Source organism: Cotesia typhae, unplaced genomic scaffold (genome assembly GCF_013202065.1).
Source record: "Cotesia typhae breed Kobodo isofemale line unplaced genomic scaffold, CoteBio_Ctyphae contig_119, whole genome shotgun sequence".
Taxonomy (NCBI): Eukaryota; Metazoa; Arthropoda; class Insecta; order Hymenoptera; family Braconidae; genus Cotesia; species Cotesia typhae.
The window spans coordinates 2,031,090-2,058,809 of NW_027423712.1; the positions used below are offsets into that span (position 1 = coordinate 2,031,090).

Genomic DNA, 27,720 nt, shown 5'->3' on the forward strand with positions numbered 1-27,720 from the left:
CACTTATTTTCGATATTAAATTATAAATTGTGGCTTTTATACTTTCTACATTAATTTCTGTAATATTCACATTTTTGCCACCCCGATTTCCGCTTTACTGTTGGAAACTATAAAAATTAACCGGAATCGGAGTGAATTTTACAGTTTACTTTTTTCCGTGCACTCTTTGATGCTTCGCTTCATGAATCGTGCAAAAAAAAAAAAAAAAACTTTGAAGTGTTTGGTGGTTTAACAGGACCAAAATTGTTAAAAACAAAACTAGGTTTAGCTTTACAATGACTTTTGATAGTTTTATTTTATTTAATTTGTTTTTATCCCCTACAGGGTCGCAGCGGTAAAGGCTCGATATTTGTGTGGGCGTCGGGTAATGGAGGTCGCGAACATGACAACTGCAATTGTGATGGTTATACAAATAGTATTTGGACACTGTCAATTAGTAGCGCAACTGAAAATGGTTTAGTGCCGTGGTACAGTGAGGCATGTTCATCAACTCTCGCTACTGCCTACAGTTCCGGTTCGCTGGGAGAAAAACAAATCGTAACTATTGATTTAAATCATCAGTGCACAAGCAGTCATACCGGTACCTCAGCATCAGCCCCGATAGCCGCGGGAATTTGTGCATTAGCTCTCGAAGCCAACCGAGATCTTACGTGGCGCGATATGCAGCACATAGTCGTAAGAACCGCTAAGCCAGCTAATCTAATTGCCGCTGATTGGACCATCAACGGTGTTGGCAGAAATGGTGAGATAATTATTTATGCTTTTAATTAAAATTTTTTACAACCAGTCAAGAACATCTGTTTTGATTTAGTGACATAGTAATTATTTTTTTTTTTTTTTTGTTTTTATGGGTTGTATGATTACTAGGGTGGGTCAAAAAAATCGAATAATTTATTTTTGATTTTATACTCTGAAAAATAGGTTCGTAGACACCTAAAAAGAATTCTCTCCAAGTATAAGCTCTTAATTATAACGGGAAGGTCCTCCGCTTTGCGGGTTTCTATTTTTTTCGAATAATCAGATAAAAAAATTTATATCTCGCTTCCAACTGCTTGGAAAAATATTCCATGGCATAGATTTTGTGAGAAATTGAATGCTTTACAAAAAAGGTCTCTTATGACTTTTTCAAAAACTCAACCGATTAAAAGATATTCATAGTTGAAGTTTGGCTATTTTAAGGAAAATATTCGTTTTTATTATGAATTTTATAAGTCGATGAAAAAAATTATTTCGGATTGCGGAACTCATGATTTTGTAGGAAATTTACTGCTCTACAAAAATGGTCTCTTATGATTTTTGATTAAGTGAAGCCGTTACGAGATATTCATCGTCAAACATTAACGAATATCAATATTTCCAGTTTTTGATCAATAATTCGATAAATTTTAATTTAAACTATGAGTTTCAGGAAAATTTACATAAATTTGAGTTTCGATCGATAAAGAAATGTTATAAACAATTTTTTTAATATTGTTTTCAGTCTTGAGCTTGTTTGATTGCATTAAAACAAGAAATTAGAGCATTTTTTTCGACATATAGCCAATGATTAGTTTAATTTGAAGTGAATGACATATTTCTTTGTCAAATTTAATATGAAAAGTATTGAATCAAGTAAGAAACAACCAGTATTTAACTTTTTATAGATAAATTTTTTATTGAATTATCAATTGCAATATAATTGTCTATATTTTTAACATAACAGTACGCTATTACTATAAATAATTTCTTTTATTACAATTTGGGAATGTTTTTGATGTTCTTTGACAACTTGCAATAAGTACTGGAATTGTTCTTCATTTTTGTCAAGCATTGATTATATTCACTGACTAATGCAACAGCTCGCTCTGCTGAATCATTGACAACTTTTAGTTGTTGAAAGTATTCTTTATTTTCGAGATAACTCTCATTAGTAGGCCATAATTCAACATCGACATCAAGAAAGTCATACGGTAGATCGAAGATTTTGAAAAGATTTAATGACTTTTTAGACACAAAGTCACTCAGAGTTCTCTGCGCCAATGAATTCAAATCTTTTTTAGCAATTACAAATCTTTTAGCTTTAGAATCTGTACCTTCACGAGTATTAACAGCTTCAACAATACTTTTTTTACTTCTAATGGAACGCCATCGTCAAACAGTGATAAAATGGCAAGTTCATCACTCAAATACCATAAGTGCGAAATCATTTTTTCACACGTAGCTGAAGAAATCAAAGGATTGATATGTTTGTACTCCAATAAATTTTTCATAAACTGCAAGTCATGATAAGCAGCAGTTGTTGCAGAAGTTGATGAAAACCAAGCTTTTAAATACAATGTGACTATAAAAATACAGAAATGACGAAGACCATGCAATTCTTTCTGAGAGAGTTTGAATTCATCTCTGAATAGATACATTTTCAAACTATAAATGGCCTTAGCCATCCATCTAGCATGATGAACAGCACCAGGACGTTTGAAAGAAATCTTTTCTTGAGGCATTTCTCCAAGGAAAATCAATGATAATAATTCCAATAATTCTTTATCTAACTTATTATAACATTTCTTTATCGATCGAAACTCAAATTTATGTAAATTTTCCTGAAACTCATAGTTTAAATTAAAATTTATCGAATTATTGATCAAAAACTGGAAATATTGATATTCGTTAATGTTTGACGATGAATATCTCGTAACGGCTTCACTTAATCAAAAAATCATAAGAGACCATTTTTGTAGAGCAGTAAATTTCCTACAAAATCATGAGTTCCGCAATCCGAAATAATTTTTTTCATCGACTTATAAAATTCATAATAAAAACGAATATTTTCCTTAAAATAGCCAAACTTCAACTATGAATATCTTTTAATCGGTTGAGTTTTTGAAAAAGTCATAAGAGACCTTTTTGTAAAGCATTCAATTTCTCACAAAATCTATGCCACGGAATATTTTTCCAAGCAGTTGGAAGCGAGATATAAATTTTTTTATCTGATTATTCGAAAAAAATAGAAACCCGCAAAGCGGAGGACCTTCCCGTTATAATTAAGAGCTTATACTTGGAGAGAATTCTTTTTAGGTGTCTACGAACCTATTTTTCAGAGTATAAAATCAAAAATATATTATTCGATTTTTTTGACCCACCCTAATGATTACGCATTTAAACTTTGGTGTTTCAGTTAGCCACAGTTTCGGCTATGGCTTAATGGACGCAACCGCAATGGTTCAACTTGCCAAAAAGTGGCAGACCGTTCCGGAACAACACAAGTGTGAAATGTTAGCGCCACACAAAAATAGGTATGGTTTTTTTAATTTTTTTTGGGTAGTAAATCACTTTATGTCAGTCAATTTTATTAAATTTATGATACTGAAGAAATAAAAAAATAAATTTTATTTTTAAGGGACAATATACACTTAGGATTTCAAAAATATCGAATTTTTTTAATTTCATTTTTGGAATATAAATATTATTGTATAAAAAAAAACCAACAAATTAATCTTTTTTTTTATTCAATTATTATGACGTTTGGTCAGAAAATGCTTAAATAAAGACCTTACTAAAATTTGAATTGTTAATATTGATACTTGATAAAAAGTTTTGTTAAATTTTAACAAAATTTTTTGGTAAATATTTACAAGTGGGGTCAACAATTTTAATTTTCATTTTTTTTAACGAAATTCCTATTTGATTTTATTGATATATTTATTTTTGAAAAATACATGAAAAAATGAACTATTAAAAAAAAAAGTTGATACACAATTTTAACAAATTTTTTACAAAATTGTTATATTCAACTTTTTTTTTTAAATCGTATCTAAAAACTGAGAGCCGAACTTTTTTCTAATTTTTGAAGGCAAAAAAGCTATCGAAATCTTTATTTTTTTTTTTTTTTTTATCATAAACACAATCAGAAAAAAAAAGAAAAATTTGATAATGTTAATTCTCCACCTATAATAACCCAAAATGGGTTTGATCCCACTTGTGAATAATTACCAATTTTTTAATATAAATTTTTTTAACGCAAAATTTTTTACTATGTATTTAGAATTCGCGAATCAATATTTTTTACTTTCCATTTAAATAATATAAACAAAATTTTGTTTTATCAAAATTTATAAGAAAATAAAATTGAAAGCCAATCAGTCAATCTAATATAAATTAAAGTTTTGAAAGAGTTCGTTTTCTCACCTCAACTCTCGTAATTGGCCCTACGACCCTCTAATTTAAGTTCAGCATTGCAATAAACAATTGAAATTTAACCAACGGATGTAATAAAATAACTTAGTAACTTTAGTTTCGAAGTAATCCACGGAGAATAGCAACCTCAAGTTTGTGGTTACTGTTCATTTTATTGTGCTAGTATTACGTTTATACTCACTAGTACTTATTAAATTTACATTCAGCGACTATTGATCAGTATAGTATCAATTTAATACCCCTACATATCTTCATTGCAATTTTTATTTTTATCTCTATAATTACTTTATTAAAAAAAAAAAAAATTATCATAGTAAGATTTCTTTCTAATAACAATTTTAATTATAATCAAGAGAATATCCCATCGAATATTGCCGAGTAAAAATAGATATTTATCTATTAATTGGCCATTGTATAAAATTACTAAGGAAGTACTTCCGTGATCTCAGATAGTTTTTTCATCCTATAAGAATAAATTATCGATTAAATTTAATGATGTTCTCAAAGTTCAACTCACTTATATTGATATGACTTCAATTAATTTTATAAATAAATTTTTTCTATGAAAATTACTTCCTTCAAAGTAAATGTTGAAAAAATTTTCAACTAATATTAATAAATAAATTTTTCTTCTTATAAAGATCAATTAATTTAAAAAAAAAATTTTTTTTAATATAAATTATACGCCCTTATGGCACCCAGAAACTACAAGGGCGTATAACGAAAATTCTGTTTTTTTTTTCTTTAGTTTGAAGAAAATTTTTTTTTTTTGCATTTATGCACGTTTTATACAAAAATAAGTAATTCCCGAAAAAAAAATGTTATTGTACGCCCTTATGGCTCCCGGGACCCACCCACCTCAGATGCCATAAGGGCGTATAAAAAAAAAATTTTTTTTTGGAACCGACGTATTTTTGTATGAACGTGTAAAAATGCAAAAAAAAATTTTTCTTCAAACTGAAAATTTTTTTGGACTTAGAAAAAAAAAAAGGATTTTCATTATACGCCCTTATGGCATCCAAGGTGGAGTATAAAATTTTTTTTTAGCGTTTCTCCACATTTCGGACAAACCTACGTCGATTTCCGAAAAAAAAGTTTTTATACGCCCTGCGGCTTTTCACCGGAACCTTTTGCCGGTGTACGCCCTTATGGCATTTTGAACGCGATCTCATAAACTTATAAATAAAATTTATGATTTCATAGATTAAGTTAAATTGCTAATTTTGTTTTTAATATGTTTATAAATATGTTCTTTTTTTATTTAATATAGATCAATTCCATCGCGTAGTCAATTGACCCTGGATTTCCATGTAAAAGAATGCAGCGGTGTTAACTTTTTAGAGCACGTTCAGGTAATTACTATTCATAATTCCACAAACTTAAATTCATCCATTTAAAGTCTTAAAACTTTTATGATGAAGTTACAACTTGTAACTTTATTACATTGATAATTTTAATAATTTCTTCTTAATATTTATTAAAATTTTATTAATGAAAATAATTTAACTAATATCCAGGCAAAAATAACATTGTCAGCGTCGAGAAGAGGAGATCTCGAGATAACACTAACATCTCCGCAAGGAACTAAAAGCACTTTGCTCGCTAAGCGACCACACGATAATTCAAAAACAGGATTCCAACAATGGCCATTCATGTCGGTACACACATGGGGTGAACGTCCACATGGTACGTGGACATTGGAGGTTCACAATGAGGGTCGATATGTTGGTAAGTTATATATAATAATTTATTTAAATTAATATTAATTTTAACACGCATTAAAATTTTTTTTAAAAACTATCCAGAAGCTTACAAATTTTTGGATGGTTAAAATAAAAAAAAAAATAAATCCCGATGAATGTTATCAAAAATAACAGTTGATTATAATACAAGTTACATATATATTTATATATGTTAATTATGCAAACAAAAGTTAAGATTGAGAATCCATCTCGGAGTGGAATTTATTAACTTCATGAATATACGTGTCAGATCTGTTTATAAGTTAGGCAAACAGTAAGATAGCTCGACAAATTAACGTGGTTGTTTGAAATTACTAACATGCTTAACAGTAGCGTGTGAATTTTAGTATTTATTTTCATTATAAATCCTTTTTTTCGCGTCTTACTCAAACAAATTAACTAACTAACATAAACTGTCAGTTATTGTAAAGTTAGTTCATTACTTAAGTCAAACATATTAAACACGTAACGCTCGAGTTTGTGTCTTATCAACTTACTTATATATTATAACTGAGAACGAACGTATGTATTAATTTAATATCGTTTTATTGAAACCTGCTTTTCGTTTTCACTAAAATAATAATCATCTCAAATTATATCTTATATTTTATTGTATGAATCGCCAATGCGGTGAGTAAATTTTAAATTAACTTGATACTTGTATTAAACTTTCCGTAACTACAACTTTTAATACTATTATCAATCATAAAAAATATCAATAAATATTATTATGATATATTTTTCAGAGATATATGTTTGAAATAAGTAATTTCAAGTTTTTTTGTAGTTTTATTTTTTTTTTTTTTACATTACGACTTTGGTCATACCCGTATTTAGTTTTCAAGTTACGGGTATAATTGAACTAATTCATTATCCGTTATGCAAATTTTAACATACTACTGTAAAGTCTTACTTCCGTACTTTTAAATAATATTTATTTTCTACTTGGATTACATTGCTGGTAATTATCTAATCATTCAAGTCGTTACTTTTAAGCAAAAAGTTAATGAGTTTAAGCGGGAAAATTTCTTTAGGCAGCTAAAAATTAGTTATTTTTAAAACCTACGACTGGTCCGAGCTTAAAAATTGTTGAAAAAATATTCGTATGGTTAAAAATTTTTTTCAAAAATCAATATATGCAATTACTTTGAAAAAAATAATTTCAAGGTTAATAATTAATTAAAAATTAAAAATCACATACGTAAACTGTTTGAATAATTAAAAAAAAAAAATAGTTTTTAACATTAAAAAGATTAGAAAAAAAATTTTCAATTAGAATTTGTTAAAGAAGATATGAGAAAAAATTTGAAAAAGAGCGACATTTAAATATATACACGGAAAGAAGTAAACTGTAATAAATAATAGTCAATTTATATTAAATAAGGATCAACTGCTAAAAATTACCACTTTAAACAGTAAAATCTTGATTTTAATAATCACTATGTAAATGTATAAAATGTTAAAATATAATAATTAAGAATGTTGACTTTGATATTTATCATTTTGTACCTTAAAAATGATTGCATGATATGTAAAAAGTATAAACTACAGCTACTAAATTTTCTATACAAAAAACGTCAATATTTACGCAACGCTAAAAATGAAACTATAATTATTGACTTGCTTGGACTAGTAAAATATATATTTTAAAAGTAGAATTTTTACTGTTTCAAATGTTAAATTCTCCTAGAGTGAGATACCCTTCTCCTCATCTGAGTTTCCCTTTTCCTCAGAGTATGGACTGTATATTGAAATGACAATTTTTACTGTTTAAAACTGTAATATTTATATTTTTGCCACTCTGATGTCCACTTTATAGTTTGAAACTATAAAAATTAACCGGAATCCTATTGAATTTTACAGTTTACTTTTTTCCGTGTATATTTTAAAAATATGAAAAAAAAAATTCTAATTTTTTTATTTCTGAAGAAATTTCTTTTCTAAAGCTTTGTTTGTCAAAGAATTATAATTAATAAATCAGAGCAGAAAATAAATAGCTCTTTGAAGCTTCATGATTTAAAGCTATTTGTTTCTCACAAAAATAGATCACCTCTTGATAATCACAGCCCTTGAAAAAGGAGTAATAAAACAAAAGACTAGGTAATAATAAATAATAACCAGCATAAATCGGAAATCGATAAATCCTAAACAATAAATGTTTGAAATTGCAACCTTTGGCCGCTGTAAATAATCCAAAGTCGGAGTAATGAATGTGGATGATTAAAACCCTCAGGTCGTGCGATACTTCACGAATGGTCGCTGATATTCTACGGTACAGGAACACTACCCGACCCAACGGAGTTCGCGCTCTACAGCAGCATAACCGGTAGCGGAATTAACCCGAAATTCCCGAAAAAGCCAGTCGTTAAAACGTCTAATTACTCACGCAACGGGCTCAATGTCGTCGGGCTTAAGGCCAAGAACAGCAAATTTGTTAAACAACAGCTCCAGCTACAACAACAACTACAGCAGCAGAGCCAGAATGGTGGAAGTGGATTAAATCAGGCTTACATCCAGCAGAATCAAACTGCTAAAAAAAGCAAAGTACGTGGGCAACATAAAAATGGTAAATCAACAAATAAACCGACAGTACGGCCCACAGTACAAAGCTTACGTGGATTAACATTTAGTCGCATTGCTCCATCTAAGCCCCGTGTTAGTGATAGCAATATCACCGCCGGACACAGTTCCAGCCCCGGCAACGGCAACACTACACCCAAATCAATTGTAGAACCGGTTGTTAAATTGACAACCCAACAGCCGAAACAGCAGCAAGTTATCGATGCAGTGACATCAACCTCCTCCCTCCAGAGGGGGCTCATTCTAATGGAACCCGCGGCCAAAGCTGCGACAAACAAAGTTCCAGTGGTGTTCCAGCAGTATCCTAAAATCCAGCAGCTGTACCCTCTCTACCCGGTTTATCCCGGTGTGAGGGGCGTTAATCAACATGCCACGCGTGCTAAAGGCCTCGATCTGCTCCAAGACGAGCAGTTTGACACCAGAAATCTCCAACTCACTGACAAGGGTACTTATTCTGTCGATAGAGATGCATTTCGTAATTCGTTGCTGTTTATTGTTGTGCGACTCACCGATTTTTTTTTAATTTTTAAGGTAGTTTGATAGTCTTAGGTTTAATAGTCATTATTTATCATTGTTCTTCATTTCGAGAGCTCATGCGGTTCATTTATTTTACTTATTTTATTTTATTTATTGGTGATTAAATAGGCTATTAGGAGATTAGATTGTACTGAGAAAACCTATGCTACTAAACTACCTGGAGCTTTTATGTTAATCAAGATTGATTTGTTAGATTTTGTTTTTTCTTCCCCTATGTTTTTTGTTATTTTTGTGTGGTAGTTACTGTTTTTATTTTTTTTAGCGTGGTTGTAAAGAATTTAATTTATTTAATTTAAACTTTTACAATCCTGAAAAATTTTTAGTTATATTTTTAGCATGATTATTTATGTTATAAATCATTATTTTAGTTTAATCACTTTAGTAGTAAAATATAAAAATTTTTTTGCTTGAAATTAATTGTCACAATTAATTAATTTTTTTTTATTGGAATCAACAGATTTTTTTTTAATTTTTAAGATTTTTTTAATATATAAATTATTTAAAAAATTATTATTATAAAAAAATTACCAGATATCTTTTCTCGTAATTATTATTTCTTCTATTTTTTTTTTTTTTTTTGCAGCCAATTATTTATGATTTAAAATAACAATAGCAACTTTCAAAAAAATAATCCTAATAATTATTTTCAGCGAGTCTCACAGAATGGGGCTTGGTGTTCTACGGCACAGAAACGGCCCTAAAGTTCGACGAAGACCTGGACAAAGACAAGCCGATCGCGCCGATAGAAGTCGAAGATATACCGCACAACAACGCCGGCTCGGAGGATAAAAAGCCGGTAGACACCGAGGGCGAGGGTGGTTCGTGGAGACAACAGGTGGATATGATATCGCATCCCGAGGTGCAGAAGCCTACGACTGAAAACCACACGAGCAAAGCGTGTAAGAGCTTTGGCTCCAACGGGTGCCTAGGTGGGTGCCTATTGTTAATTCTACTTGTTCATACATTGATTAAAGAGCCCAGCTGAAGTGATCAAGTCGTTGCGCTGGGTAGGGCGTAATATCGCCCTCGCCAAGCGAAACAAATTAGAAATATTTAGATATATAAATCAATTGATATAATTATTATTATTATAAAAATAAATACAGATATACAATTATAAGTACCATAAACATAAGATAATGAAACTTCCAGCCATAATTTATATTTTGCTCACGCAGTGATGAGTGTGGAGCAGTCGAGCAAATAATCATATAATAATTAGTTAAAAATGCAAATTAACCCGGTATTTGGTGAAAATTTAATGAAAAACGCGCGACAATTGTATGAACAGTGAATGTAAATACGTGGTGAATATCGATGAGCAGCAACATGGAATTATTTTTTTTTTTTTTTTTTTTAAATAGTAATTAATATTTATTTTTTTTTTTTCGATATCTATTAAATGAGCTTTCAATCAAGGGGAATTAATTGAGTACTTGAACAAATTTACTTTTTAATTTTAACAAAGTATGACTTCAATTTCTTTCGGTTTTACATAAAAACTCAAACACAAAATGTTTATTAAATTGTGAACATAAGCGTTTTGTAAAATGAACAATTTTATTCTTATAATTTTACGGATTAAAAAAAAAATTTCAAGGCAAAAATATTATTAAATTAACAAATTAAAAAATAAAATTTTTTTTAAACGATTATTTTATAAATTGATGATTAATTTAGAAAAATTCGAGCGGAAAAATAAGACAAAATTTCTATCCAATCAGTTGAAATGAAAAAAGTTTAATTCGGATTTTTAATAAAATTTCTAAGTCAAATGAAAATAAAAAAAATGAAATCAATAATCGGCTTAGCATCGAAGTAATGAGCGTTGAAATTTATCTTGTATCTTCAATTTAATTTGATCTCATTAATTACTAGTACGCAATAGTTCCGGAGAAAATAACCTTGTTGATAAAGTCTCGACTCGGTTCTCTAGAGATTAAATCAACGAGAAAATAAATAAAGACAAAGATAAACGCGATTCTTATTTTACTTTAAACGTTACCGCCTCCGACAATTAAGCTTGCGAACAAAAATCTTATTATTATTATTATTATTATTATTATTATGATTAGTGATTTTTGTGCAAGGAGAAATGAGTAATTATTAATTATTAAATAAGCTTTTTACGGTGTTTAATACCCCAGATATTTGCTCAAGCAAAATTATCCTAATTAATGGTGTCTATTGGTGATAGTTAACAAAAAAATTGCAACGAGACACGTTTATTATTATTGATATTAATAAGAATGAAAGAAAAAATTAATAAATTTTTTCATGTGCTGCAATCAAGTCATATCTTACATACTTTTTATCTTAATTATTATCTAGCTGTGCTGTGAAAAAAATCTGATTAATTATTTTTCAATTCGACTTGAGAGTTGGTATTTTTTATCATAAAATGTGTGCTTCGCAAATTCATATCGTTACATAGATAATAATCCTGTAATATAAATATAAATATAAATTTATAATAAGAAAATAATTAAAAGCACAAATTATTTTAATAACTGTGCCATTAAGTGATCAAATATTTTTTTAGTATCAATTTACTTTTTTTTTCAATTGCTTTTATTACTTATTTTATTTGCAAAAAAAACATAATTTTTTTTTTCAATTAAAAACATTAATTTTTTCACAATTAATTATAGAAAAAATACTTCACTAATTTGAAGAGCGCGTTTCGAGTCCCGGGGAGATTTTTTGTAAAAAAATTAACATTAATTTTGTTGTAGAAAATTACTTTAAGGTTTTTAATTATTTTACAAAGTAACAGAAGGAAACAAAAAACATTGACGGAAAATTGAAGTTGTTGGATCCACTGAGCACGCACTGGAGCTTCTGGCAATATTATAGTATCAAGTGAAATTGTTCATAGGTTAATTGGATGAAATATAAACACGACGTACCGATGATACAAATCTCAAACGTAATTAATCCGTTTGAATCGCGCAAACTCATTAATATAATTACTATTTTTAAAAAATTTTTGCAAATAAAAAAAAATATTAAAAGTAATTTATTTTCTTCACCATATTTAATGACACTTTTTTTTTTAAATTTATTATACTGTTATAATTAGAATTAAAACAAATCTTTTCATCGTTACCGATTTGTTTTTGATTTTAAAAATTCACGTTGACTAAAGTGCAATTAAATTACGAACAAAAACCGATTAGTATCTAATATTAGTAGCGTTGCCAAATAATTAAGTTGAAGAAAAAACAGGACAAAACTTTGTAGCTTACATCCGTAATAATTATAATTGAATTAATATTAACAATAATGATAAATATAAATATTGATAATAATAATTGATAACGGTAATAATAATAATAATTAATTAAAATAACAGTTGTGGGTGCTTTTTAATGTGAAGCGATAATGAATCAGTATTAAAGTCCTTCTGTGGATAATAATATTATAAATCGTTAATACATTTACCGATATATTATATATATATATATACTAATATATATATATATATATATATATATATATATATATATATATATATATATATATATATATATATATATATATATATATATATATATATATATATATATATATATATATATATATATATATATATATACTAATACATACACATATATAAATATTAATAATGAATATTAAAAACAGTTTATGTAAATAGCGCCGGCGATATTTAAAATATCAAGTGCAAAAAACCAAACTCGAACTTTTAAACTAGTAAAAAAAAATTTAATTGACTTTTAATATTTTATATGACGAGTGAAATAATTTCTTTATTAATTGGACTAATGCATCAATGCGCTCAAAAATTCCGGTAAAAATTTATTTTTTAAGTGTTAGAAATATATTGTACTTGCCGTCCTTTTATGATAAAAAAAATCGAGACATAATTAATTATAAAAATAGTAATAAAACGAAACATTTAAAAACTGCCGATTAACTGCTGTGGGTGTGAAATTATTTTATTGATGATTTTGTAATTATAACTGATTATGGGCATTGTATTTTACCAATAAACGAATCGAATAATTGAGTGTTGAATTATTAAATAAATATCGACAATAGTTGATGTAATTAAATAATTTAATTATTACTAAAATCGATAATAGTAAATAAATATCTGTGATTAAATTTGATTATTTCTATTGAGTGTCTTTAAATAGACATTTTGTACAATGTTATTGCAGCTTATTCTGCTTTTTATTGTTATCATTCATTAGTGATTTTTAATCATAATCATAATTGTAATTATTATTAATTATTAGACATTTTTAGTGTTTGTTAAATTATTGAAGAAACATATTTACACTTAATGTTCATTTGTTAATTATTTACGATTTTATTGAACAAGTTTAATAAACCCACGGCTTAGTATTGTAATTCATTAATTAAAATTCTTTTTTTTTTTTTTTTAAATTAAAAAATTACTTAAAAATGGTGGAAAAAAACATCTACTGAATTTTAGTAATTTTTGAATAACAAATTGAATCGCACAATATTTAATTAATTTTCAATGGAAAATATATTAATAAATGACTTTATTTATAAATAGCCATATCATTGAATAACTAAAAAATTACCATAAATAACGAATGTGAAGCGACAGTGATGCATAGTCCATGATATAAAGATAAAACTTGTAAAATAAATAAAACTATCCGTCGTAAACGTTAACTCGAGCTTTTCCAAAATAAAATAATGTCTACAGTTAGTTTCTTGTCCATTTAAATCCCGCTCAAGCTCACAAACGAAAGTACTCCTACCCGAATAACGAAAAAAAAAAATTTTTTTTAATTGTAATATTTAGGCCGTTAATTGAAAATAATAAAATAACAAACGTCGGATTTGTATAGAACGGACTGATGAAATTTTTTTTTTTAGCAATAAAAGCTATTTTCATTTTTATTTTATTTAAATTGTATAATTGCATCACGATGGGCAAAATCAAACTCGACATAATAGCTATTAAATAAAATTATAAAATAATATGGAACATTCCAAAACTACCGATCTAACGCTTAATAATTTTAAATCACAATGTTATTAATATTTATAATAATTATCAATAACAATTATAATCCATAGAAATAGAACAGTAATATTTAATTAATTAATACCCATCGTGTATGTATTATTAATAAATAATTGTAAATGTATTTATTGTAAATGTTTGTATGTAATATATAAATATATATAAATGTATCTTTTTGCTTTTGGAGGAGTGACATATCTTAAATATCTTAAGTTATTAAGAAATGTGTGGGTGGATAATAATAATAATAATAATAATAATAATAATAATAATAATAATAATAATAATAATAATAATAATAATAATAAATAAATAAACTTTGTATCACGCACGCAATTATTTTTTCTGGTTATTTAAATTAAATTTGAAGTAACCAATTAAAAGTCATTATTTATATAAATAAATAATAAATAAAATAAAAATGAGTGACAGCGTGAATGTAATAATGCCTGATGTTTCACAAGTATATGCATATATAGTCATAAAAAAATATATATTGATAATATAAATTAAATAAGTGATTAAAAAAAAATATAATGAATCTTATACGCAAATTTATTTGTATATCATAAATCAATTAATAATTAAAAAAAAAAATATTATATACAAAGTTTGCTTTCTGTAACCCGCACGCAATTATTTTTATTTAAATAGATATATAAACATATATTTTAAATTATTATCTCTATCTGAACTAATTAAGCTTTTATATGTGTATAAATTAAGACTTCCGGTTGATGTTACGGCTTATCTGCTTATATTAACTATTCTCGCGAATTATTATTTGTTTTTCGTTTTTTTATTATTTATATTTAGCTTATCGACTCTTTTATTATTATTACTTAAAAGATTATTTTTTACGGCTCGGTTTTATAGTATTATAAAGAGTATTATAAAGAGCGGGTACTAAATATATTTTATGCATGCTTTGTTTATTTTTTGGGAAAGATAACATTTTTAATGGAACTTTGGTGGTTTTTGTTTGAGCTTTTTTTAAAAACTAATGTCTAAAATTTATCACCGATTTTCATTTAAAAATTGCATGAACTATAAAATAAAACTAATTAAAATAATACATAAAAAATAAATATATATTTTTCATAACTCGTAACAAGTCTAATTAATTTTTTAAAAAGAAACCAGAGGACTATCATCTAACAGGAATATTATCTAGGTATCCATATACTTTAGCAGATTTATTGCAGTGGATTATTTCAGCCTCCGCAACTACTCTTCTACTTCACGTACAACAAATTCACCCTGACCGGTTTTACGGTGAGTTTTCTTTCTATACTACTTACTACTCTATTATTTAAACTAACTTCTCTTTACACACTTTGCTAACTCACTGCTTACACGCTTATCTAAACTTTTTTTTACCAATATAATAATTAATGAAAATAAAATTACTAGATATATTAAATTAACAAAACTCGCATGCTAAATTAATTACTAACAAGCCAAATAATTAAAATAACATCGATTATCGTAAATATGCATATGAAATATAAAATGCTTGTGAATGTCAGAAAAAAAAAATCGCATGCAATTATTAAAATTACTAGCAATATTGCAGTCACTATGTGACTGCCGTGACTTGTGAACTATAAATAAATAAACTTTTGCTTTATTAAGAAATGACTTTTGTTAAAATGCACTGTACTTTCTTAACTATTGACGTTTTTAGAAATATAAGCTCATTCCGATGTTACACTCATCAAGAGCTTTCATTTGAGTACCTACATGCATTTTTGATATATTTTTCATATATAAATATATGTAATATATATAAATATATGAAAAATTGATGTGGGTACTCAAATGAAAGGTCTTGATGAGTGTAACATGGGAATGAGCTTATATCTTTAAAAATGTCAATAGTTCACGAGATACAAGGTCATTTCTTAATTATGTATCTAGAGATAGAGAATTTTCGAATGCAGCCTAAACACCTACCATAATAAATTGACTATCGGTGAGAATGATATGAAATTTTGAAAAGGCACAAATTCAAGTCAAGGCCTTTGCAATGACACTAAATTTCACTAAAAAAACCGATTTTATCATATGACTATCCTGGATACAAAATTTTTCTTATTTTCTTAATAATGTAGATTAACAATTATAGTTAATATAAAAAAATTATTATTATTATGAGTTTTACTTGTATACCAATTCTGGTTTTTACAAGGCTGATTGTCTCAGCGTCTCCACATATAGTTTTTCTCTCTATTATCATCATATGTTCCACGCTTTTTTTATATTATCAACACAATCTTTCACCTCATCCACTTTTATTATCAACATAATCCAATATATTATCCACTTTTTTTTTTTTATTATCAACATATTCCAATATCTTTCCAGTTTTTATTATCAACAATTTTTTTGCACTATCCTTCAATTATCAACATATTATTCTTGCACATATCTTATTATTCTCCATGCGGCGGCTGTGGACCGACTTGTGCTTTCTGTACTGTATTTACCCTATTCCTCACCCCTTTCGGTCGGTTGTTGGAATAGTGGCGATAGGGAAACCTCAGAGAAAACCCATGCCAGTACTGTTCGACTACCGGAGCGACCCCCGACGGTTGGTGTTGGAACTATTCTAACTACTGTCGGGGCTCGAACCCTCGCCTCACGGCATGATGTGCGACCGAACTAACGGGATAATGACTTAGTCCGCTCGGCCATCATGCCGCTCTCAATATAAAAAAATTATTATTATTACCAAAATTATTGAAATAAGTCCTCCAATTGCTAAAGTACATGTCAAAAAAAAAAATTAATTTTCATAAAAAAAGATTTTATAAAAAAATCGCATGAAAATATTTTTAATTAAAAAATGATGGAACGGTGATTAATTTATAATTAAAATAAATTGAATTATTTGTAATTAAATTACAAGAGGCAGGAGTTAAAATTTAAAATTAAATTTATATGTAATAAATTTACGGATTAAGTACGGTTCTGTAATTTTTAATTATGTTGATTATGTTAATGAAATTTTTGTATTTGTAGAATGCAAAGTTGGCTGGTACATCCTGGAAGGCCGATGTGTACAGTCATGTCCTGGAAACACGTACGTGGACCACGATTCCAGAAATAATGCCTGTATTCCGTGTCATTACTCTTGTATGAGCTGTTCGGGGCCTTCAGATATCGATTGCATATCATGTCACGCGGATTCAAATCCTCTTCCTCCGGAAATGGAGAACTTTCAATGCATTTTGAAGTCTATTGACTGGAAGACCAAATCAACTGTGTGGTTTTACCGAATGACTATTGTGCTAGGATTTATCTTCGTTCTTATGATTGCCATTGTCATTTATTTATGGCTTTCTTCGACCAGGAGACTCGACAGGGTTTTTAATCACGGGTACGGATACACCGAGTTGTCTCTTCCCGCTGATCCCAAAGATACTGCCGATCAGAATCTTGACAAATATCAGTCTGAAAGCGAGTAATTTTTATTGTTTTTATGTAAAATGTAGAGTACTTAAAATTGGCTTGTAACGGAAATTAATTATTTTATTTTATTAGTTATTCCAAATTAATTGTAAATCAAAATGTAAAAATAATTGTCTTTAAATTTTTATTAATTTTATTTTTAGAGTATGAGTCATTAGTTTAAATGTCTAATATTATTAAGAAATGGTCTCAGGTACATTTTTTAATTAATTATATATTTCATGAACATTCTTTATAATTGTAGTTTAAAAAAAAAAAATTTTATCTTTAATTGGGAAATTTTTTTTTTATTGAGGAATATAAATATATTTTTTTTTATTTTTGTGATTATTTATAATTTATTTAAAAAATCAAAAATATTTATCAAAATTTTGCGATAGATCTGAATAAAATAATGCAAAAAATTAAAATCAAAAACATCACATTTATTAAAACTAAATAATTTAAGATTCTTAAGTATTTAAAGAACGAGGCTAAAAATTTATATTTTTCTCTGTTGAATAAAATTTTATTATTACACTATTATACGTATGAGTTAAAGACTTTGACAGCTCGTGTAAATATAATTGTGTACAGCAATAAATACTTATGTAATATTAAAATCTAGTTTTTTTTTTTTTCCTAAATAATAACACAAAATATAATTTTTAATTAAGTGTACGAAATTTTACTGATTTTGCTACTTTTCGCCGCTTCAACGTGTATTAACATTATTTTCTTCCAAAATAGAGGATTAACAAGCGCAGATAGTCTTCTGAGAATCTCTACAAGTCAGAAAAAAATATTACAGTCATATTTTTCTAAAAAAAAAACCATTATTAAGATTTATAACATTCAAAGTTTAGAAATTCGATACTTTTAGCTTTTTAAAATCGTCTTTATAATTTTTTCTTGAAAATAGCGATTCAATAAGGGCTGAAAAGATTTATAAGGACCTTTGCGCGTCAGTAAAAATTTATCAGAAATGAATATTAGTTAAAAAGGAACGTTGCAACTGAATTTTTAGAAGTAAAGTCAAAATTTTTACGAGTTTTGATTCCTCTGGTAGTATGTTGAATTTATTTTGGTAAGAATATCAGAATCAATCACGATCTAACTATATAGACATATTAGATTTGATATTTTGAAGAATAATTAGTTTATTTTATTTTTCTTTTAAATATAATTGTAAATATCTTTGAAAATATTTAAATTGAAAAAATTTTTTTGTTGAAAAAATTTTTTTATATTATTAACTAGTGACCTGGCAGTCACTATGTGACTGCCGTAACTTGTGAACTATAAATAAATAAAATTTTGCTTTATTAAATAATGAATTTTGTTAAATTGCACTATACTTTCTTAACGATTGACGTTTTTAAAAATATAAGCTCATCCCGATGTTACACTCGTAAAAAGCTTTCAGTTGAGTACCCACATGCATTTTTGATATATTTTTCACATATACATATACATAAATATATGAAATATATAAAAAATTGATGTGGGTACTCAAATGAAAAGTCTCGATAAGTGTAACATCGGAATGAGCTTTAATCTTTAAAAATGTCAATAGTTCACGAGAGACAAGGTCATTTCTTAATAATGTATCTAGAGATATTTTTGAATGCAGACTAATTACTTATCATCATAAATTGACTATCGGTGAGAATGATATGAAATTTTAAAAAGGCACAAATTCAAGTCAAGACCTTTGCAATGACACTAAATTTCATTAAAAAAAAACTGATTTTATCATATGACTATCCTGGAGACAAAATTTTTCATAATCTCTTATATTAATAATATAGATAATAATTATGACCAATAATTTTTCTTCAAGAAGAAATAGTCGATAAGTTATACAATGATAAGTAAGAAGAAACTATTTTTTCAAGGGATGTAAAGGTAGAGAGCAGCCTTACTCATTATTTAAATGTATAGATAACAACCCCTATTGATTTTGTGGGCGGTGGATGAATATGGCAGTCGGGTGGATGTCACTTTGCTCAGAATGTACATCGACTCTAAAATACTTAAATTTTTGTTAATATCTGCTGTTTTTTATATCGGTAGGTCTAAAAATTTTTTTACTACACCCCAAGTAAGATAATAAATAACAATAATTGTTATCGTAGGCTTCTGCTCTGAAGATGAGGAGAGATTGGTGCGAGATTTGTTTAGAGGCTACAACAAGCTTATCAGACCAGTTCAAAATATGACTGAGAAAGTTCATGTGAGATTTGGTCTCGCATTCGTCCAGCTAATCAATGTGGTACGTAATTTTTATCAATTACCTGAGTAAAACATGAAAATAATTATTAATTCATTGAATTTAGAACGAAAAAAATCAAATTATGAAATCGAATGTATGGTTGAGATTCGTATGGACAGATTATCAATTGCAATGGGACGAGGCTGATTACGGTGGTATCGGAGTGCTACGTTTACCTCCAGATAAAGTTTGGAAACCTGATATTGTTTTATTTAACAAGTAAGATAATTTATCATCAATATTTTTTTATTATTTTATTTTATTTTATTTTATAACTTAAAAAAAAAAAATTAATTTCAACAAAATTTTTTATTAATCAAAAATTATAAAATTTCTAAATTATTAATAAATATTAATTTTTTTATAAAAGTTATTTTTAAACTCTTGAACTCTTCTTAACAAACAAAAGTTTGGACACTCGGGAGCTTCCGAGTCTTATACTGAATACTCAGTAAATTTAGAACACTTGCAAAACTTAGAGTACTCATCCGTTACATTCAAAGTACACAAGACTTGAGAAACTCTGATTGGATACTAAAGTTTCAATTTAAATAATTATATTTTAGACTGGAGAGTTACAACTGGAGAATTTTATTTTGAATTTGCTAATTAATTAAAATTTGCTGTCAATAATAAAAAAAAAAAAAAAAAAAAACGTAATTATTTACAAGCGGGGTCAATTGCCCCATTTTGCCCTATGTTTTGCCATAGACAATTTTTTTATGTATTTAAAAAAAAAAATATGTCAGAAATATAAAAAAAAAATGAAATAGAAATTTTATTCAAAAACATAAAAGCCAATATTTTTACCAACTTTTAAAGGCATCATTTATCATTAATGCATTGTAAAAACAAGCAGAATGGCCCAAAATGGGGTTAACTCCACTTGTAAATAATTACCAAAAAAAAAAAAAATAATAGTAAAATTAATTTTAAAATAAGTATTCTCCCGCCTAAATTTATTTAAAAATATTAATCTGCGGAAAACTGCGAAATAAAAGCGAAAATTGAAAAAAAAAAAAAATGATTTTTTTCAATATTGATAAGTTTTACTTTTTATAGAAATAATTATAAGTGATTTCATTTATTTATTTTTACTAGGATACAATAGTAATAGAAGTGTTACAAAAACACCTGTACATAGGCCTAAGAAAGTAAAAACTTGTTAAATATTACATCAAAAATAATTTTAAAGTACAAGTATCATTCTAAAGTGAATACACTGAAAAAAAATTAACTTGAATCAAGACAAAAAATTCTTGAACTAAGTAAAATTTACTTAAACCAAGAAAAATTTCTTAGTTTAAGAATTTTTCTTCTCAAATCAAAAAGATGAAATTCTCTAAAATTATTTACTTGATTCAAGTAAATTTTTTTTTCTGTGTACAAAAGGAGTATTTTATAAAAACAAGTAGTGAAACATGATTTAGAGATCAATTGACTCTATCCATTGAAATATTTCTTTTTTATTAAGCTTATTTTTGATATTATTATTATGGTGTTTTATTTGCATAACTTTACAGTTTTACACTTTTTTTTTTTTTTTTTTTTTTTTTGTAAGATATAAATATTAGATAGATATTATAAGTTAAATTATTAAATATTTCAAACATTTTTAAACTATTATAAATATTTAAAGATATTATTTAATAACACTAACTTATTTTTTATATTTAAAGACCTTAATGTCTGTGGTAGCTTATTAAAATACTTAATTGCAATGGTTTTACCCTTATAATTGAGGAGCTGATTTTCAAAAGGGTATCTTTTAAAATTTTAAAAAAGCATTTTTTTTCCAACTTTTAAATATTAATTACTTGGAAAATTATAAAGATTTCTAGATAAGAATTAAATTGTAGCTTGATAACCGAAAGCACTTGATAACTAAATTAAAAAAGTTCAATAAAAATATTTATAATTAGAGATAACCAGTTTTTTATCTCGATTAATCAAAAATGAAAAGATACCCCTTTGAAACTCAACTCCTCAATTATTATATTCATCTTTAGAATAAAAATTATTCTTAATTCCCAATATCGGTGTCTTATCACCTTTATCGTGTAAATAGTAATAATAATAAATTTACAGTGCTGATGGTAACTACGAAGTCCGTTATAAAAGCAACGTGTTAATCTATCCAAACGGTGAAGTTCTGTGGGTCCCACCAGCGATCTACCAAAGCTCATGTACAATCGACGTGACATACTTCCCATTTGACCAGCAAACCTGCATAATGAAATTCGGCTCTTGGACGTTCAACGGTGACCAAGTGTCTCTGGCTCTGTACAACGACAAGAACTTCGTCGATCTATCAGACTACTGGAAGAGCGGAACCTGGGACATAATCAGCGTTCCGGCATATTTGAACACTTACCAAGGAGATTTTCCCACGGAAACAGACATTACTTTTTACATAATAATCCGCCGTAAAACACTGTTCTACACAGTGAACTTGATCCTTCCAACGGTCCTGATTTCCTTCCTCTGTGTTCTGGTGTTCTACTTACCTGCCGAAGCCGGGGAAAAAGTAACTCTAGGCATAAGTATCCTGCTGTCTTTAGTGGTGTTTCTGCTGCTGGTCTCTAAAATATTACCACCAACTTCTCTCGTCCTGCCGCTAATTGCCAAGTACCTTTTATTCACCTTCATAATGAACACCGTTAGTATTCTGGTGACTGTAATAATAATAAACTGGAACTTCCGAGGCCCCAGGACCCACAGGATGCCTCAAATGATTCGTAAAATATTTCTCAAGTACTTGCCGATGATGCTAATGATGCGCCGTCCCAAGAAGACAAGGCTTCGCTGGATGATGGAGATACCCAATGTGACTCTTCCGACCTCGACGTACTCTGGCAGTCCTACGGAAAATTTACCCGGAGGAATGACCAAAGCCAAAATGGAAATAATGGAACTTTCAGACTTACATCATCCGAATTGTAAAATAAATCGCAAAGCCCATCACACTGGTACTTCGAGTACTGCCGCTTCTGGAGCTGGAACTGGAACTGCGGGCGCTGCTGGTGGGAACAACGAAAGTGGCGCTGATAGACGCGGTTCTGAAAGTTCTGAGTCAGTTTTGCTGAGCCCAGAGGCCACTAAAGCTACTGAAGCTGTTGAGTTCATTGCTGAACATCTTAGAAATGAAGATCTTTATATTCAGGTGAGTTTTTTGTTTATAAAAAAATTCTTCGCTTGAAATTTTATTCATCATTTAGAGTAAAAATTTCTTTAAAAAAAAAAATTGACATTTTTCTGACAGGAAATTAATTTGTTAGAAATTTTAAAAATAATTTTATTTTTCAGCTGAAAAAATGAAAACTTGGCAATTATTTACAAGCGGGGTGAACTCCAATTTGGACCATAACTAGGTCAAAAATTAACAGTTTCAAATTAATTTTTTTTATTCTGCTTATTTTTACGGTGGATTTATAATAAAAAAATGTCGGAAAAGAAGAAAATAAAGATTTCGATACCTTTTTTGCCTTCAAAAGAAGGAAAAAATTTTGGCTCTCATTTTGTTGGATAACATTTCTATTTTATCTTTTTTTGATGTTTTTGATGTATTTTTTTTTTGAAAAGTACACGGAAAGAACAAGATGACACTGGATATTAGGGTGGGTCAAAAAAATCGAATAATTTATTTTTGATTTTATACTCTGAAAAATAGGTTCGTAGACACCTAAAAAGAATTCTCTCCAAGTATAAGCTCTTAATTATAACGGGAAGGTCCTCCGCTTTGCGGGTTTCTATTTTTTTCGAATAATCAGATAAAAAAATTTATATCTCGCTTCCAACTGCTTGGAAAAATATTCCATGGCATAGATTTTGTGAGAAATTGAATGCTTTACAAAAAAGGTCTCTTATGACTTTTTCAAAAACTCAACCGATTAAAAGATATTCATAGTTGAAGTTTGGCTATTTTAAGGAAAATATTCGTTTTTATTATGAATTTTATAAGTCGATGAAAAAAATTATTTCGGATTGCGGAACTCATGATTTTGTAGGAAATTTACTGCTCTACAAAAATGGTCTCTTATGATTTTTGATTAAGTGAAGCCGTTACGAGATATTCATCGTCAAACATTAACGAATATCAATATTTCCAGTTTTTGATCAATAATTCGATAAATTTTAATTTAAACTATGAGTTTCAGGAAAATTTACATAAATTTGAGTTTCGATCGATAAAGAAATGTTATAAACAATTTTTTTAATATTGTTTTCAGTCTTGAGCTTGTTTGATTGCATTAAAACAAGAAATTAGAGCATTTTTTTCGACATATAGCCAATGATTAGTTTAATTTGAAGTGAATGACATATTTCTTTGTCAAATTTAATATGAAAAGTATTGAATCAAGTAAGAAACAACCAGTATTTAACTTTTTTATAGATAAATTTTTTATTGAATTATCAATTGCAATATAATTGTCTATATTTTTAACATAACAGTACGCTATTACTATAAATAATTTCTTTTATTACAATTTGGGAATGTTATGTTAAAAATATAGACAATTATATTGCAATTGATAATTCAATAAAAAATTTATCTATAAAAAAGTTAAATACTGGTTGTTTCTCACTTGATTCAATACTTTTCATATTAAATTTGACAAAGAAATATGTCATTCACTTCAAATTAAACTAATCATTGGCTATATGTCGAAAAAAATGCTCTAATTTCTTGTTTTAATGCAATCAAACAAGCTCAAGACTGAAAACAATATTAAAAAAATTGTTTATAACATTTCTTTATCGATCGAAACTCAAATTTATGTAAATTTTCCTGAAACTCATAGTTTAAATTAAAATTTATCGAATTATTGATCAAAAACTGGAAATATTGATATTCGTTAATGTTTGACGATGAATATCTCGTAACGGCTTCACTTAATCAAAAAATCATAAGAGACCATTTTTGTAGAGCAGTAAATTTCCTACAAAATCATGAGTTCCGCAATCCGAAATAATTTTTTTTCATCGACTTATAAAATTCATAATAAAAACGAATATTTTCCTTAAAATAGCCAAACTTCAACTATGAATATCTTTTAATCGGTTGAGTTTTTGAAAAAGTCATAAGAGACCTTTTTTGTAAAGCATTCAATTTCTCACAAAATCTATGCCACGGAATATTTTTCCAAGCAGTTGGAAGCGAGATATAGATTTTTTTATCTGATTATTCGAAAAAAATAGAAACCCGCAAAGCGGAGGACCTTCCCGTTATAATTAAGAGCTTATACTTGGAGAGAATTCTTTTTAGGTGTCTACGAACCTATTTTTCAGAGTATAAAGTCAAAAATAAATTATTCGATTTTTTTGACCCACCCTACTGGATATCATCCCAGATTATACTCAGTGATATCTGTAGTGAGAAAAATTTTCAGATAATAGATAGTATAATCCAGATTATACTGAGTGATATCTGGATTATACTCATTATAATCTGGATTATACTAGCTACTATCTGAAAATTTTTTTCACTCAGTATAATCTAGGATGATATCCAGTGTAATCTTATTCTTACCGCGTAGATAAGAAGACGAACAATAAAAAAAAAAAAGTTAACTATCACAATTTTCTAAAAAAATTATAAAATTTTTTGAAAATTTTTAAAATTTGTTAAAATTGTGATAATCATCTTTTTTTTCTATAATTGTTAATTTTTTTATGTATTTTTCAAAAAAAAAATAGATGAATAAAATTAAATAGAAATTTTGTTCAAAAAAATGAAAATTAAAATGGTTGACCTCACTCGTAAATATTTATCGAAAATTTTTCTCAAAGTAACTTTCTTCTTAAAAAAAAATTTTTTTGATAAACAACTTGTGTGAATTATTATCAAAAATTTTTTATTTTAAATTTACAGAACTTTTTTGAACAAAAAAAATTACTGCGAGTAAAATTTTGATTTCTTCAGCTAAAAAATTGAATTGTTGAAAATTTTGAACAAATAAATTTCTTGTCCCATTTTTTGCTGAATAAATTTTTTATCTCAATTTATGTAAATTATTTTCTAAGACAGCAATTGATTTAAATAACTTGTTAATTTTACAGACACGAGAAGATTGGAAATACGTCGCAATGGTGATTGATCGTCTTCAATTATACATTTTCTTCATCGTTACAACAGCTGGGACTATTGGAATATTAATGGACGCTCCTCACATCTTCGAATACGTCGATCAAGATCGAATTATTGAAATTTACCGTGGAAAGTAATTTCTTGATAAGGATACTTTAAATTCATTATTTTTAATACTTTAATAGATAAATTAAAATTTAATTACTTACAAATAATATAATTATTTGTCACGCATATCATTGTCTGGAAAATTTTAATTGTAAATTTAAAAAATTAATGTCTTCTTGAAAGTCTTCGAGTCTTTAGTCGAAAATTGTGATAAAACAATTTATTTCTTCATCCAAAATAATAGATATAAAAAATTGTTAATGTAATTAACTTAAATTACTTTTTATTGTTATCATATTTAAATATTATATTAAATAATTTGTTATAAAATTGTTTACTACAATAGATAGGTAAAATTTTATTTTAATAGCGTGACATTGAAGATAAAATAATTAAATGTATTGTTACATAAAACCCAAAGAAATTTATGACAAGTCTTCCTTATATAAATACAATAATTAGATTATTAGAATGACAAATTTAAAAAAAAAAAGCGTTCACAATTATGTAGAAAAATTTATTTACTGTTTTTGTTAATTGTTGATTAAATTAAATTTTAAATTTTATATTTTATTATTTATTAAGTAAAATAAAAATAGTTTTTATGCGATTTATTATTACTTATACATGCATAATTTGTATAATCATAGATCATAAGAATGCTCAATATAATAACAAGAAGAAAACACCTTCAGATGTTTTAAAGTCACAAATATGTAATAGTTAATATTTATTCTTAGTCCGCCGATTATTTGCATAATTTAGTTTATAGTAACAATAAGATAGTTAATTATTATACAAAATACATGAATTTATTATAATATATATATATATATATATATATATATATATATATATATATATATATATATATATATATATATGATAATCAACCGGCTTAAAGTATGGGTAAAATATTGTGTAGTTTAATACGAGCCTTTTTATTGACAATTGCAAGTTTTATTAAATTTGTATTCAAACTTTTTCAAAAAAAGTAAAAATCATTTGCAAAGTAAAAATATTATATTTGAAACTAAAAAAATTTTTGAATGAAATGAATAATTTAAAATGAATGTCATTTGAAATACAGATTCAATGGACTTGTAACAATGTCTTTAAGTTATTCACTCGGATGAGTAAAAAAAATTATATTATATATTATAAATTATAATTATACCGTTATTGAAGCTAATGTAATAATATTTATTTGTAAAAAAAAAAATGAAGAAAGAAATATACACCGTCTTTAATAAAATTAATGACGTTATACAAAAATTCAATTTTCGCTTAATTATTTCAACATAATAATTAAATAAAATATCAGTAATATTTTTATAATTTATTTCTAATTTTTTTTTTTATGTTAGAAAAAAGTATTTTAATTATATATATTATTAAGAGAATTAGGAAAATTTTGTAGCCAGTGTATTTATATGATAAAATGGGTTTTTATGGTTAAATTTAGTGTCATTGCAAAGGCCTTGACTTGAATTTGTGCCTTTTCAAAATTTCATATCATTCTCACCGATAGTCAATTTATTATGATAAGTGTTTAGGCTGCATTCGAAAATTCTCTATCTCTAGAAACGTAATTAAGAAATGACCTCGTATCTTGTGAACTATTGACATTTTTAAAGATATAAGCTCATCCCGGTATTACACTCATCGAAACCTTTCATTTGAGTACCCACATCAATTTTTCATATATTTATATATATTATATATATGTATATAT

The 27,720-nt window shown here is 27.0% G+C and overlaps 2 protein-coding genes across 5 annotated transcripts in view; both read left to right on the forward strand.

Annotated features, from left to right (window-relative positions):
- Nucleotides 1–18,019, forward strand: part of LOC141529513 (furin-like protease kpc-1) — an 83,829-nt gene extending 65,810 nt beyond the window's left edge. The window contains exons 6-13 of one of the 4 annotated variants that reach the window (XR_012479601.1): nt 325–742; nt 3,155–3,272; nt 5,444–5,525; nt 5,691–5,901; nt 8,149–8,940; nt 9,683–9,961; nt 15,198–15,336; nt 17,086–17,224. Coding sequence is in view for 3 of the 4 variants with exons in the window: in XM_074246074.1 (XP_074102175.1) it covers nt 325–742; nt 3,155–3,272; nt 5,444–5,525; nt 5,691–5,901; nt 8,149–8,940; nt 9,683–9,961; nt 17,086–17,531 (2,346 nt within the window). In the remaining variant the exon portion in view is untranslated. Of the gene's footprint in view, nt 1–324; nt 743–3,154; nt 3,273–5,443; nt 5,526–5,690; nt 5,902–8,148; nt 8,941–9,682; nt 9,962–11,802; nt 12,460–15,197; nt 15,337–17,085 lie in introns of those variants that run through there. The other 3 variants (XM_074246088.1, XM_074246097.1, XM_074246074.1) reach the window with 3 other exon arrangements.
- A 1,025-nt stretch (nt 18,020–19,044) lies between these two features.
- Nachrbeta1 (nicotinic acetylcholine receptor beta1) lies at nt 19,045–26,775 on the forward strand. Its single transcript, XM_074246407.1, has 5 exons — nt 19,045–19,586; nt 19,653–19,789; nt 19,854–20,008; nt 21,878–22,952; nt 25,850–26,775. The coding sequence occupies exons 1-5, from the start codon at nt 19,529–19,531 to the stop codon at nt 26,012–26,014; spliced, it is 1,590 nt and encodes a 529-aa protein (XP_074102508.1). The 5' UTR covers nt 19,045–19,528; the 3' UTR covers nt 26,015–26,775.
- The last annotated feature ends 945 nt before the right edge of the window (nt 26,776–27,720 follow it).